The sequence below is a fragment of the Enhydra lutris genome, unplaced genomic scaffold (assembly GCF_002288905.1).
Source record: "Enhydra lutris kenyoni isolate GAN:26980312 unplaced genomic scaffold, ASM228890v2 scaffoldscaffold39, whole genome shotgun sequence".
Classification (NCBI taxonomy): domain Eukaryota; kingdom Metazoa; phylum Chordata; class Mammalia; order Carnivora; family Mustelidae; genus Enhydra; species Enhydra lutris.
Window position 1 is genome coordinate 9225194 of NW_019154123.1, and position 16213 is coordinate 9241406.

Here is a 16213-nt window from a genome sequence, read left to right on the forward strand (position 1 = left end):
TATTTTTTTTATGAGACATTTTATCTGTGGACAATAGATATTTTACTAAATAGTTTAAATAATACTTTATTAAATTCCCATAAAATTCAAGGAAAAGATGACTTCTGATTTCTGATTCTGCATGAATGCAGCTTATAAGTCACCACCCTATCCTAACATGCAAGAAGATGAACAAACTGAAAAATCAACAACTCTTCTTACATCTGTAAGAAAAGTGAGGTCACAGGGCAATCTATTGCTCCCAAAATTAGAAAAGTGGATATGGTAAGGACACATTTCAGATCAGAAGGCTGAGGAAAACCTGAACTGTAATCAACAAACTGCTGGAAATTAGTGTAGACAAGTCAGTTAAAAACTCTAGAGGAAGCAAAAATAAACAATTCAGACTACATCAAACAAAAAAGCTTTTGTACTGCAGAGGAAATCATCAACAAAATGAAAAGGCAACCTACTGAATGTGAGCAAATATTTGCAAATGATATATTCAATGAGAGGTTAACATCCAAAATACATGAAGAACTCCTACAACTCAACACCCAAATAATCTGATTAAAAAATGGACAGAGGACCTAAATATGTTTAGAAGACATACAGATGGCTAAAGGACACATGAAAAGATGGGACATCACTCATCATCAGGGAAATGCAATTCAAAACCACAATGAAATATCACCTCACACAGTCTGAATGGCTAGTTAAGAAACAATAACAAATGTTGGTGAGGATGTGGGGAAAGGGCAATCCTAGTGCACTATTGGTCGTGCAGCGTTGGTGGTATAGTGGTGAGCATAGCTGCCTTCCTAGTGCACTGTTGGTGGGAATGTAAACTGGTACAGACACTACAGAAAACATTAAACATTAAAAAAAAAAATTACAAATACTAAAAACAGTTAACACAGAATTCAGTAACCCCACCTCTGGGTATTTACCTAAAGAAAATGAAAATGCTTATTTGAAAAGGGGGAAAGCTTGTACCCCACTCCCCACCCTTCTCTTTTGTGATACACCTCAACTGGGTTCAAGAACCTAGCACTTAATGCTTCCTAAACAGAACTGCCCAGATCTTTAAAGGATCACCGGCTGTGAAAATGACTAATACTTAGCAATAAACCTATCCACTAAGTCAGCTTAAAAGTGCTAATATATGAGAATTTTAGAACACAGGAATGGAAAAGGACAAGTTAAAGAAGGGACAAGAGGGATGCCCAGGTGGCTCAGTTGGTTGAGTGTCTGCCTTTACTTCAGGTCATGTGGTCTCAGGGTCCTGGGATTGAGCCCCATGTCAGGCTCTCCACCCACCCACTGGGGGCCTGCTGCTCCCCCTACTCATGCTCCTTCTGTCAAATAGATAAAATATTAAAAAAAAAAAAAAAAAAAAAAGAGCGAGCGAGAGAGAAGGGAGAAGAGACAAGGAAGACTTTAACTCTCAAGAGTAACTGTTACAGGAACATGCAATCCCAGAATACAATTATGTAAGCCAAGCAATACTTAAAAAACTGAAGTATCTCCAAGGGAGGAAAAAAGTAATGAGAAGACTGAAATCCTTTTGATCCCACCATCATTTGATAAAATTACTTTTGGTTCAGTAACCACATCTAGAAATCTTACAGAAATAAGTCCAGAGTGGAAAAAAATTCCCAGAAAATTGCCACTATTAGATAATTTTCTGAAACAGCAAACAAAAATACAAACATTAAATGTCCAACAGTATGAGTACAGTTAAAGAATGTGAAATTACCAGTTACTAAAATAAATACGAATATAACACAGAGATATTGAGAAATTACCATTAATAAATGAAATGGTATATAATAGCATGACTATTACAAATGAATTCAGACTATCATGGAGCTATAGTTAACAGAGAAAGGAAACACAATGGACTCTAAAAATATAAGATTCTTGATCTTGCTCATATTATGGGAAAAAGTACAATAAAAAATGCAGAATAGTAAAATCTACAAGTCCCTTGAGATAGTACAATAGAGTAACAGATATTCTGTACACTGTTGTTGAAGGGCTGTCTGGAAAATTTTACCAGAATTACAAATGTATGTAACCTTTGACAAACAAAGGCAATCAACTTCTAGAAATTTACATAATAGAAATACTTGGGATATATGAGAAATGACTATGAATTATTTACTGCACTTACTGTTAACAGCCAAAAATATAAAACAATGTGCAAATCCAAAACTAAAGAACTGATTTAAATATTGATATGATTTAAACATTGATATGATCCATGCAATGAGATACTGCTACAGCCAAGATAAATGAAATGCCATTCCTAAAATGATATGGATAGATCTTTGACAGACTGTGTTTTCCAAGATGGCTTCAACAACATTTCCTACACCACATTCTTCTTACATGACACCTACACTCTTTTGAATCTGTGTGAGCCTATGACAAGAACATAATTGATGCTATCTATGTGACTTCTTGGGCTAGGTCATGATAGATCACCCAGCTTCACCTGGTACTTTTTGGGACACTCATTCTTGAACCCAGCGATCATGCTGTGAGGAAACCCAAGCCAGGTGGCAAGGACCACATGTAGGTGTTCTAGCTGAGGCCCCAACCAACAGCCAGCAGCTGCTGAGCTGATTCTAGCCCCAGTACCAACAGCAACCCATGAGAGATCAGAAAACCACCTACAAAGCCCACTTAACTCCCAGAACCATGAGAGAGAAAATGGTATTGCTCTAAATCATTAAGTTTTGTGGTCATTTTTTTCTGAGCAATAAATAACTAGGACAGTATTAGAGTTAAAAAATATGATACAGTATAGTGGCCCTGATGTTTCAAATTCCACAGCATAGAGACTATATAGATTTAAAGTAACAGTAACCTCCCAAGGACATACAACAAAGTTACATTGCCTCTGGGGAAAAGAACTGAGTGGGGTAGGAGAATATAGAAGGGAGAGTTTTCAGTGTATTATCATATAGCCATGGTAAGGTCCACATGAAACTTGTAAAAACACTGAAAAATGCTAAAGGTGTCCAATTATTATACAGAGACTTGAGTTCCATATCAACATATTATCCTCTTCTGAGTCCAAAAGCACCTGCTATCTTCAACGATGGAAACCAGGAATAAGTGGTCCCTCATCTTGCTTCTACTTATTCTTCCACATCTATATTATCCTGGAAAGAGGGTGAATGCTGTTCATCAACACTTACTTCAAAATATTCTATTGTATAAAAGTAGTAAAACATGAAGCATAATTCCTTATTTCCAAAATCCAGTATGTGACTTCAGTAGCACACTCTCTCATCTTGAGGATTTATTTGCTAGAATTCGTATTTGTATCAAGACAGCCAATGATCAAAATTCCAAAACTTCTGGAATTATTCCTATTGCTTTTCTCACATTTACACATTCTTATCCTCCTCCACTAAGAGGCCTGTCATAAAAAGCTCTAGGATGAAGGAAAAAAAAAAAAAAAAGCTCTAGGATGACTCCAAATTATGTCATCCTATAATAAATTCAGTGTGCACCACAAAATTGCATATAACATTAGATTATTATGGTGTAAGACACAAAAGGGGAAAAAGAAACATTTTTCAACAACAAAACTTCCTGTTTATTTTTATCAAGTCAGAATTCTTCTTCTATTAAAAGCAAATTTTAAAAAAGGTTCTCACCCCACCACACCCAATCATTATCCAGAACAAGTATCATTTATGGGTCCCTGGTGTCTACAAAAGGTCAATTATCCACAAACCTTAAATGTTCAGAACAGAGTCAACAACAGAAAGGTAGCAAAAATAGACTGAATGCAACCAAAATACATGTCATAAAGTCCAAGCATCAAAGCTTTTGAAAACTTACAGATTTTTCCAGTATGTAACTGACAATACACTTCCTTATGTATACATATACGTACTCTTTTGGAATATATGTAATAAATAAAACAAGAAGGCCAACTGGAAATTTAGGCATAATTTACATAGTTGTATGTGGGGAGCCTGGGTGGCTCAGTCTTAAAGCTCTGCCTTTGTTTGGCTCAGGTCATGATCCCAGGGTCCTGGGATCTAGCCCCACATCAGGCTTCCCTGCTCAGTGGGACGCCTGCTCCTCCCTCTCCCATTCCCCCTGCTTGTATTCCCTCTCTTGCTGTCTCTGTGTGTCAAATAAATAAATTCTTTAAAATAAACAAATAAATAAATAGTGGTATGTAATACCATTTTTCATTCCTTGTGTGTACTCAATCTGTCTCCCATCCCAAACCATAAGGTCATCTTTAACTTCTAGTGCTTAGCACAGTGTTAGAAGCTTGGTAAATTCATTGAGTAAATGAATTTTAAAGAAGTTTCACAATCTTACTTCCCAGTATGTGACAGAATAAAAGCAACAAATTAGTCAATCAATAGAGGCTGTTCACTATAGTTAGAACTGGCAAAAATCCTACCAAACAGCTTTGAGCACTTCAGCAGCATCAGAGGACAATAAATGAAGTAAGTAAGATGGGACAAAAACTTTAGGAAGTTAGCTCTAGAAGGATCCTTATTTAGTTCAACCCTCTGATTTTACAAACAGGTCTCAGAAAAGTGTTCATAGAAGGGTACCAGAATTAGAAACAAGCTTACAGACTCCTAACTGACAGCAATATTTAGTCATGTGTAACACTTTAAACTAGGATACTGGAGAATAACGATGTTTAGACTATTAAAAATTCATTTTTTAGGGCATAACTGGTACAAACTGATATAAAGTAGCAAATCTCTACCAACTTCTCAGAGTAATACAACTTACCTCAAATACTGACTGAATACATACTTTCTAGAAGTGAACACTATCATGCATAAGGATATTCTTCCACTTGAAACCAAAGATTAACTTTGACAATTTTAATTCTCACTGTGTTAGAAAGAACAACAAACACTTCACTGTTTTCCTCACCAATCGAAGACCATATGCTAATGGTCTATCTCTAGGTTTTCTGTTCTTTCTGAAAAGTTTTTTAAATTGAGGTGCGCCTGGGTGGCATCCAACTCTTGCTTTCTGCTCAGGTAATGACTTTAGGGTTGTGAGATCAAGTCCCACATAGGGCTCCATGCTTAAGATTAAGATTCTCTCTCCTTTTCCCTCTGCACCACCCCCTTACTTGTACATGCTCTTAAAAAAAAAAAAAAAAGCACTTTTAATTGAGAGCAATGTGTGGATGAAAAATGATAAAGGTAATAAATGCACAGATTATAGTACAGGTCTTCCTGGACTCCTGATGGGGTTATTCCCAATAAACCCATCGTCAAGTTGAAAATATGGTAAAAGTAAAAAATACACCTAACCTACCTTAGTTTACATGTGCTCAGAACACTTATGTTAACTTACAGTTGGGCAAAATCATCTAACACAAAGACTATTTTATAACACAGTATTGAATATCTCATGTAATTTTTTGAATACGTACTAAATATGAAAAATGAAATGGCTTTTACCGGTACAGAATGGTTCTTTCAGTTATTTACCCTGTGATCACGTGGCTGACCGGGAGTTAGGACTCCCTGCTACTGCCAAGCATCACAAGAGTATTATATTGAATATTGCCAGCCTGGAAGATAATCAAAATTCAAAGTATAGTTTCTACCGTCTGCACTGCTTTCATACCATCATGAATTTGAAAAATCTTAAGTAGAACCACTGTGAACTGGGGATCATCTATATACAGGCGGGTTTTTCTGAAGGCAAACAAGTGAAGGGCAACAGAAAGCTTATTACTACAGGAAGAACATGACTTACTCAGATTCAAATTTTCTGGCTAGGTTTTCTTTCCCAGTTTAAGAAGTAAGTTTAATATCCAAATACATTTAGTATTCTATTTAACAGTGTAATCTCTCCCTCTGAGAAAATTTCCACAAATAACTTAGTTCATGTGGGTGGCCTGCATTTAGTGCAACATACATGACTAACCACTTTTGTGAAAACCAATAAATGGAGGGGGAAAATTTGTAAGAATTTACCATGCAGAATTTTAAGAAACTTAGTTGTAAATGCTCATACTATCTACTTGAATGAATCTGCAAAAACTTCATTTTTGGAAGGCTCAAATTTAATGCAAGTATTTGCTTATAAGGTTTTTAAAATCTTGGGTTAAGCATCTGCCTTCGGCTCAGGTCATGATTCCAGGGTTCTGGGATCGAGGCCCACACTGGGCTCCTTGCTCAGCAGGGAGCCTTCTCCCTCTGATTGCAGTTTGTTCCCCCTGCTTGTGCTCACATGCTCTCTGACAAATAAAAACCTCTTAAAAAACTCTTGTTTGTTCCTATAATTTTTTTTTTAAAGGATTTTATTTGACAGAAAGAGGCACAGCAAGAGAGGGGAACACAAGCAGGCCAAGTGGGAGAGGGAAAAGCAGGCTTCCTGTGGAGCAGGGAGCCCGATGCGGGACTTATCCCAGGACCCTGAGATCATGACCTGAACTGAAGGCAGACGCTTAACGACTAAGCCACCCAGGCGCCCGTTCCTATAATTTTTACACTTGATCTTAGCCAAAAGGCCGAGAAGCGACTGTTCCTATAATTTTTAATCAGAAGGTTTGTCTTCCAATAAAAGAAAATCTAAACGTAAAAGTTTTTTTAACATTGTCAAATCCTAAATCAAACACTATGCACTACATGGAATAGTTATGATTCCCAAAATAAATGTCATGTTTTGACAACAGAACAGTGACAAAAATGACTCAGCAAAAAGTAATGGTGGTGATGGTAGTGGTAGCAGCTAACATTTAATAAGCATTTTACTCTATGCTAGGCACAGTAGCCAAGAAATTTATATGTACTTTCATTTAATCTTCACCGAAACCTTTTCAAGTTAGGTACCATTATTTTCCTTTCTGTAAGAGTAAAATAAAGCTGAGTATGAGTTGCCTAAGAGTATGTGCCATGTACTGGAACTACAATTAAAAAGGCACTTGTTTCTCTAACTTAGGGTATAATCAGTCCTTGATTACTTGTGACACTAAGGGGGAGCAGCATTGGTACAGATAACTGAAAACTACAGATACTCTAAGTTCCTTAGGAGACAAGGGAGAGCAACCTAGATGGGACAGAGAAGGGGCCATATTCTCCTGAAGGGCCCAACAGGTTAACAGATTTGTGGGAAAGGGTTTCCATACAAACAGATACAAATAATATATGATGTAACCGGACAAAATACTTTGTATCTTCAAACTGGAGCAGTTTTATTTTTAAACAACTTATTTTTAGAAATCCTACCCAAACTACATTTCAAAAAAAAAAAAAAAAAGGAAAGCAATTATTCCAAGAACCTCAGTGTAAAAGTAATATTGACTACTCAGAACATAAAAGCAGTTGTTCTCAAACTTCAGCACATATCAAATCACCTGGAAGACCTGTTAAAATATAAGATCACTGGTTCCACTTCAGGATTTTGATTCAATATAGGATATAGGAATTTGCACTTTTAACAAATTCTCAGGTAATGCAGATGCTCCTGGAACAGGGAACATTCTGAGAACCACTGCTCTAAACCAAAGTTCAAAAATTACAGTACCTGCAAAGAGAATGCTGTTAATGTTCTCATGTATAGTTCTATAACCTAAACCATGTGTCCTCTATTCCTCTGACGACACTGCCTATAAAATTAAACTGTGGTGTAAAACATTTATCTTTCAAAAGAAAAAAAGAGTTGAATGACTACGTCTTATTTCACTGCATACCCTTATGCTGCTCTTACACCAAAGATCTATCTACTTGTTTGTAAATAATACTTAAATGTGTTTAAAAACAAATTCTGGTTCTTTTTTTTTGACAAGAGTAACTCACTTGAAATCTGTAAAGTCTTTAACTACTCAAGGTGTTAAGTGAAAGATGGCCAGCCCTATCCAACAAATACTAACTGAGGCAATACTAAGCCTTCAGATGAGAGAGCAGGAAGGAAGACAACCACCTGAGCCTTAATATTCCTTGCCAACCTTCTGGGCTTGTCTTAATAAGAACAAAAAATGTGATGCAGACTTTAAACCCCTATAAATCAGCTAGAACTCCCCAAAGTGCTAAACCCATCACCTAATGACCTAACCTCATTGTGAGTGTTACAGGATCAAGGGGCAATTGTATGTCAAATTGTGAGACAACATGGATTCTTAAATCAAACTTCCATGTTTAGGAAGAATCACATAAACTACCCTGATATTCTTGATGAATGTAAGGTTCTAGAATACACAAATTAAAGAGTACAGCATATGAGCCCCACCATAAAACACAATCAGAAGAGAATTTTAATTGAGCTCTTCAGACCATGACTATTACCAAATATAAACAATCAAAAAATAAAGCATAGATAAAATGCAAAACACTTGGCCAGGTTCATTTGTTAGCTGTCTTATAACACATCAGCCAAAACAAAAATACTTATTTCTTAAAAGTTACAGACCTGTGGTATTCATCATTAAATAATTCAAACCTTGAAATCCTTAAATAGACTACTACTATAGTTCCTAAGGGTGAACAGCTGTTAGCAAACAGCATAAAAGAACAGCACTCACTATAAAACATTAAATCACTGTCTTACACCTTAATCTTACACAATGTTTTATGTCAGTAATGTCTCAAAACCAAACCAAACACTGGTGCTCACAGGTATAATTGTAATGGCACTTCATACCTCCTAAAGATATTACTATGTAGTCAAGGTAGCTAGAAAGTGTCCAACAACCACTGACACAGAAATTTGGATATAAAATCCTTATAGAGTTGGTTTTAAAAGCAAGATTTGATCTGTACAAGTAGAAAATATTAAGGAAGCTTTACATGTAGGAACAAAAAACCTGAAAAACTCATTACTGAAATGTAAATAATCTAATTTGTATTCAATGGAAATGCAGACTATATATACGCATACACAAATATCAGAAAATATGTGTACTTATGACATTGATACAGGATTAAATTTTTCTTGTAAACGTCCTGCTTGAAATGTCAATTAGGAAAAAATACATTTGGATGATCATATACCAAAAAAAAAAAAAAGATTCTAGTCTTAAGCTTCTGAGGCTCCTGCAGTTTCCCAGGAATTAAGTTCTTTACTATAGCACTTCAGTGTTTTTGTTATTTTGGTATGTACTGTGAAAAGGGGGAGGGTGGCATTTATCAATTCTATCTGGCCCATGTATTTATAGCCTCAAACTCATAAGTACTTTGGGAAATGCTGCCACTGACAACCACTTGAGAAGTGTTATTACCTTGATATTTCATTACTAAACCAGATGTGTGTGTCTGTGTGTCTACACATACATAAATGTATATGTGTGTGTATATATATATATGTATATACATACATACATACATATATAAGTATGTATATATATACATAAATATACATAAATCTATTAACAAAGAAACCACAAAAATGTATATTATGTATATTATTCATTATTATTATTCATTAGATTTCTAACTCAAAAGCTCCATACCATGGACTACATTTTTCATGCTCATTATAAAAACACAAAACATTAGGGGCACCTGGGTAGCTCAGTCAGTTGAGCAGCTGACTCGATTTCAGCTCAGGTCATGATCTCAGGGTCCTGGGACTGAGCCCTCTGATGGGTCCCATAATAGGCTCCATACTCAGCAGGGAGTTTGCTTGAGGATTCTATCCTTCTCCCTCTGCCCCTACTCACTCCCACCACTGTGTACACACACACACACTCTCTTTCTCTCTCTCAATAAATCAATCTTGAAAAAAAAAATACAACAAACTAAAACATGTAACACTGTGTAACTTGATAGATGTACAAACAAGAGATTGACAATCACCACCACACTTCTCTGAGTCTACTGAAGTGGAAATATCACCTATGTAGGATACTTCCTGTATACAGGGAAAGACCAGGAGGTAGTAGTATAGTTTTATAAACTATTTTATTGGAAGGGTCTGAACTATGAACAAGATCCTCAAGTGTACTTGAGAACATACACTAAATGCAAAACAGAAAGTTACACTTCTGAGAGATCTGAAGTTGGCTATGTGTCAGTATCGGTCTTAAGTATTTCAAAAGTTTGACTTTTTATATGTATGACATTAAAATATATCATGTATACCCTTAAAAATATAGTACTGCTTAATTATATACCCCTTGCAAAATATTGTGATCTTAAAACTGTGTTTCCTCTGGTATTACCCAATTCAAAAGCTTCATTTGACAGATGAAACAGGATGCTTGGAAAAGGCTGTTCCGGGGGTGCCTGGGTGACTCAGTTGGTTAAACCTTCAGCTAGGGTTATGATCCTGGAGTCCTGGGATCAAGTCCCACATCAGGCTCCCAGCTCTGCAGGAAGTCTGCTTTCCCCCCTCATCCTCTCACTGTCACTCTCTCTCTATCAAATAAATAAAATCTTAAAAAAAAAAAAAAAAGGAAAAGGCTGTTTTGCCCCACTGCTATATAGTTGTCAATTTGATTAAATTCAATTTATCAAATTTCCTGTCTTCTATCCCTAACACTGCACTATTAGCTGTTACCTTTCTCCTGCCTCTTACCTTCCCCTCATTTCAGCTCTACCACAACCACTGTATTCAGTGCACTCTACCTCTTAACCTTTCTTTCGTCTTTCTCTCCAGGTCCCCTTTCCCTTTTTTGTCCCTCTTCATTGATCATTGACTTTTTCTCTTCCTTCACCCTAGGAGCATTCTTAAACAAGTTGAATAAAATTTAATTAATTTTACTAATCAGTGTAATTTACAAATAGTCCAGTTATTTAGAATTAGAATTTTAAGGTTAACTTTTATTATTTACTTTTACTATTTTCTTACTTATTCTAAAGCACTAAAACATGTATTAATTTGAAGAAGCCTCTAATTACTATCAAGGAACAGGTATCAGATCAAATCTAAATACTTGGGATATTGACTCTCTTCATGCTTGCATCTGTATTCCAGCTTATACACAACCATCTTGGGGATAACCAGGAAATCAAAATGTTGGAAGATACTATCTAAACAAAAATCAGCATAAGTTTTAAAGCCTAAAGTCTGCTGAACAGTTTTCTTCACTATGCAACCTATTTAGGTATTCATCATCAAACAACTAGAACCGCAAAATTTTTGCCAATGTATAATTTAATTAAATGAAGGGAAAAAAGAAAATCTCACCCCCTATGGTACTCTCTTGAAATTCATGAAATTGGCCCTTCACAAAACGAAGCACTAGGCTTGATTTCCCAACAGCAGACTCTCCCAGAAGTACTAGTTTGAACTGGCATATTTTATTTCCAGTATTTGGCCCGTTGGGTCTTGTTGCTCCTCGATTAGCCATGTCCAAATTTGAAAGAAGTCCCTAATTTCAGTCTCTTAAATGAACTTCCAGGATGCAAGGTGTCAATTTTTTTCTTTCTAGATGTAGAGAAACCTGTAAAGAAAAATTAAATACACAAATCAGGAAACAAAACAAATCTAATGTTAATCACTTCAGCAAATTTTGCCTGTACCATATTATCGCATGATAATCTTAACATCGACATGACATTGAATGTCATTTAAATTCACTACCTTATAAAGGTATGAGATTTAAGCCTAAAATCCTACTGTAATTTTCAGAATTTAAAAAAAAATTCTATAGCTAATCTTTATTAAAGACTTAACTTTATGCCAGGTAGTTAAGTACTTAACATAGTCACTCAACAATCCTATAGATACTACAACCATTAAAAATGAGGAAACAGGCACAGAGAGGTTCAGTAACTTGATTGAGGTCACACAGTTACTGTGACAGAGTTGTGACAAAGCCATGAAAGAGCTGTTTCAAACTCAGTCAACCTGAGAGATGATTCAAGAGTTTAGGTTCTGGAACCAGACTAGTTGGACTAGAATAGTTTTAGGGAAAATGAAGTTCGTAAATGGAAAGTTCTTACAAAAGATCCTAGAACACAGTTAAGAGCTCAATAAATGTTGGCTATTATTACGGGAAGGCCCCTGTAAAATTATACATTTTTTTTGTTTAACTAATGGTAAATTGGAGCAACAAGTATTATAAGGCTCTCAGGTTTGTGTGTCCAGTGGCTTAAAATTGTTTCATGTGCTCAAGTACGTTATACATGGAAGTGTTAACAGAGGTCCTCTATGTGGTAATCTTATTAGTGTCTTACTTTGTTAGGCTATTCTGTAGTTTGGGCCTAACAATTAAATATGTCACTATTTTCTATTTAACACATCTAGAAAAACCTAGCCTAAATGGCAACTTCTCTTATCATCTAATGCTAATTTTCAATCTCAAAGGAATAAGGGAACATTATTCCAATCTACTCACAAATCACAATGGTTTCCTCCCATCTTTAGCTACAATCTGATCATGTGCTCCTTAAACGTGATGATTCCCTCCTTAAAATAACTGTTATATTTCATTTAGGTACCTCATGTAAGAAATTTGCCTTCCCCATGAAATGAGTTTAGATAAAAATCCCTTTGGACAATGAATTCATTAATAAATATCCAAGCGATCTTACACTGGAGACAACAAAATCACCACTGACTTACCTAAACAGCAGCTTTGCAGAGTCCTTTTAGTAATGCATACCGAACTATTCACACTTGAAATGATATGTCTGAGTTGCTTCCAAACAGTAGGGATGTAAATAAAACATGACTGGCCACAAAATAATTTAAATTGGCGATGGGTTCACTTTACTCTTCTCCCTATTTCTGTACATTTAAAAATTTTTCTGTAATAAAAAATGCTCCGGGGAGCCTCGGTGGCTCAGCCATTAAGCTGCTGCCTTCTTCGCAGGTCATGATCCCAGGGTCCTGGAATCGAGCCCCCGCATTGGGCTGGTTGTTCAGCGGGAAGTCTGCTTCTCCCTCTCCCACTCCCCCTGCTTGTGTTCCCTCTCTTGTTGTTCACTCTCTCTGTCAATAAATAAATAAAATCTTTAAAAAAAGATTAAAAAATTTTTAAAAATGCTCCAATCCTCACATTGACAACCCCCCCCCCCCCCCCAAAACCTACCAGATTTGGGATCTAATCCTGGCTGGCTATACCAAAGTCTCCATTTCCATAATACCTAAGTTACATATCTACTGGAAAATTAGATGACAGAATCAATCAATCTACCTATCTATCCATCCAATACAGGGGCCAACACATAAAAGGGACTGAAAATTGGCAATTAAAGTGGCCCTCTAATGAAATAATGACCAAAAATCAACAGAATATCACGCAGAATGAACAAGTACCAACACAACGTCAGATACCTCAATACCAACAGAAACACTTCCCAATTGTTTCACTACCTCCAAAACAGCAAATTCAAATACTTGTCAAGGACAACATGCTCCAAATTTCCATGGTCCAAAATTTCAGGAAAAAAGACATTCCCATAAAAAAATTATGATTTTAGCTTTGCCTTCTAAGGGTTAAAGCTGTTGGACTATAACTCCCTCCAACACCCTCTAGCAGAAAATAAATGTAATTATAAAAGATACAGGTAGCCTAACATTAAGGTTAAAAATCATGCGCATTCACTTGTATTCACTACTGTTTTGTTTTGCAAAACAAAAATTCTGCATAAAATGCTTTTTAAATGTTTTGAAAATGAAGTGGTAGTCTATAAAGGTCTCTAGGTGTTCTTTAATGAAAATAGTATTAACAACAGCAGTTAACATTTACCGCACACTTATGTGCCAACCACTAGTCCATGAATTTTGCTTACAGCAACCCTATGAACTCATATTATCCCAATTTTACATTAAAAATAAAGTTTCTGAGCCCTCCTGAATTATCATAGTGCTGTACACGTGTTGTTTTTTTTTTTTTTCCTAACTGGTTATGACACTGACAAAAACCAAAATTTGTGAATTATGACGTTCATAGCGTCTAAAAGTCTAAAAGTCTCGGGAGGGTAACCAGCTTCTAAGGGAAGAGAACAGCGGGACAGGTTTCATAAGGTCTCTCTCTACCCACTGAGCGTGCTCAGCGGCCTAGCTGTCTTGAGTTCTTTAAAGTTGCGGTTCATCACCTTTCATAGATGAGACAGCCCCTAGGCAGACTATGTTGATGAGCCTCCTCCTCCCTCCATTACCGGTCTTTGGAAGTCGAAGGTAGGCGGAGCTCCCCAAATTCACACCTGCTGTAGGCCCCAGTTCCTCCTTGGAGAGCACCTGAGTAACTGATACCAAACTCCGGATGGCCCGAACAAGCAGGACCCGCCAGGCCCCCTGGCTATCTTTCCCATCCTGCTTCCCCCATCCTTGCCTGGCTTCGGCTGGGACCACCCCCTCCGACTGCCAGGACAGGGGCCAGACAGAACCGCGGCCTCCAGCACTCTTTCACGGCGCCATCTTGAGAAGGGAAGAGGGTGACACCCGTCGCTCCCTCAGTCAGTCCGCAAATCCCGATCCCCAAAGCTCTTTGAGGAATGAATCACCACGGCCGGCAGGACGAGATGCCCAGCTCGACAGCTCTGGTCCAGGACACTGGGGCCAGGTGAAGAAGAATGGGCGGGAGACATAGTGCCGGCAGAGCCGTGGACAGACTGAGAACAGCGCATAACCTGGGGTCCCGGCTGGCTCTTGGCAAGGGAGGGAAGGTTTGATTACCTGAGACCGCAGCACGCGGAGCCGCGGGGTTAGAGCCTCCCGGCAGCAAGTCCCAGGCGTAGCCCGAGAAGAGGCTGAAGCTGTGGCGGTGGCTTAAACGGTGGCGGCGCGTCTCCTCCTCAGGCCGCTCCCCTCAGACTGGACCGTGCGGGGATCGTGCCGTGGTGCCGCCCCCGTCCGGCTCCGTCTCCGCCTCTCTCCGCTCCGCCTTCCTCTTTCCTTTCTCCTCCTTCACCGCCGCCGGCGCTCGAGTTCCGACTAAATCTTCCTCCTCCTCCCTCCTCTGCCTCCTCCCTTCAAGCTAGCCGCCGGCTCCGCCGCGAACCAAAACACAAACACTCAAGTCCCAGCGCGGAAGCCACTTCCGCCGCTCGGCGCCGGCCTCGCCGCCACGTCGCTGCACGTAGCAAGCTACGCCCCATCGTCACTTCCGCGGTAGCCAACCCTCACCTCTCCGTCCGCTCCCCCGCCCCTTCTCAAAGCCCTCTCAGCTGGGGCCGGCTGGGGCGTGTCATGTGACCTCTGCGTTCAGCCAGGGGCGAGCCAGCCTGCTTCCTCCATCCCACGTCCCAGGCAAACGCGGCCCCGCCCTTGCAGGCGCCATTGTCATCTGGGTGGCGGTCCTGGGCTCCCAGCGGTAGGGGGTGGGGGAATTCTTTTATGGCCTTGATTTTGGGGAAGCTCGAGAACAGGGGTTTGTTGCTCCCTGCCCATGTGGGGCGGAGAAATTCCTTTTGTGAATGTGAGCTCACAGTCCCAATTAACCCTACCCTACAGCACCCCAACTGCGGTAACACGGGTTAGGGGGCTTTTGGGGGAGGACTTCTCTAGTCTGAGAGAGCCTCCCCAGCCCTCCGAATGTGTCCTGAGGGGAAGCCTGGGTCGTAAAGGTATTTACTCCTGCGAAGAGGATTAGAACGTCCCCATACCAAAAGTCTCTAGGCGAGAAAATCTTAAAATAATAAGCTTTTATTGCTTTTATTCAGTTTACCTGTTTGTGGGGGGGGGGATCTTAAAATAATAGCTTGCTTTTATTAAGGATTTTCCTTTGCGAATTACCCTATTTTACTTTTACACTATAAGGTAAGGCCTCACTCAAATGAATATCTGAGACTGATTGCCTTCCTACATTAGAGTATTAGCTCCCCAAAGTGGTCCTCAACACTGTGTAGCACAGTGCCTGGCAGCTGGGAGTCTCTAGTCATGGTTGTGTAATTAATGAGTGAGGCGTGCCTGTTTTAAAGGTAAAGAATTTGAAGCAAAGAGATGGTGTAACTTGTCCAAAATCACCACTGCTAGTGAAATTGTATTCTAATCTGCAAGCTGGGTCCTGAGTTCTCAGGATTCCAGTAAACAAACAAACAAACAAACCAAAAAAACCAAAACCTCAAAACATTATCCTCTGCTGCAGATGTACATAACACACTCTTCTTTGGTTAAATTTCATACAGTAGTTTCCGGCCAGGTATCTGAAATAAAACAAAATAATTTGTTTTGTAATTTGGTAGAATGTTAAATTGACTTTCTTTCAGGATAAGGGCTACTTTATGGTTTTGTATGTATAGCCCTGTTTTGAGAACATCAACATTGTCTAGGATGTATACTTAGGGTAAGGTATCCAGGGGATTCTCTGTCAACATTATGCAGCGAA

The 16213-nt window shown here is 38.5% G+C and overlaps 1 protein-coding gene across 2 annotated transcripts in view; it reads right to left on the minus strand.

The window, feature by feature from the left end:
- Window positions 1-14916, minus strand: part of LOC111155079 (RAB5A, member RAS oncogene family) — a 31511-nt gene extending 16595 nt beyond the window's left edge. Inside the window, exons 1-2 of one of the 2 annotated variants that reach the window (XM_022515121.1) lie at window positions 14563-14916; window positions 11125-11380 (exon numbers count right to left, since the gene is read on the minus strand). In XM_022515121.1, the coding sequence (XP_022370829.1) occupies window positions 11125-11287 (163 nt within the window). In that variant the 5' untranslated portion in view covers window positions 11288-11380; window positions 14563-14916. Of the gene's footprint in view, window positions 1-11124; window positions 11381-11787; window positions 11798-14562 lie in introns of those variants that run through there. The other variant, XM_022515122.1, reaches the window with a different exon arrangement.
- Between the last annotated feature and the right edge of the window lie 1297 nt (window positions 14917-16213).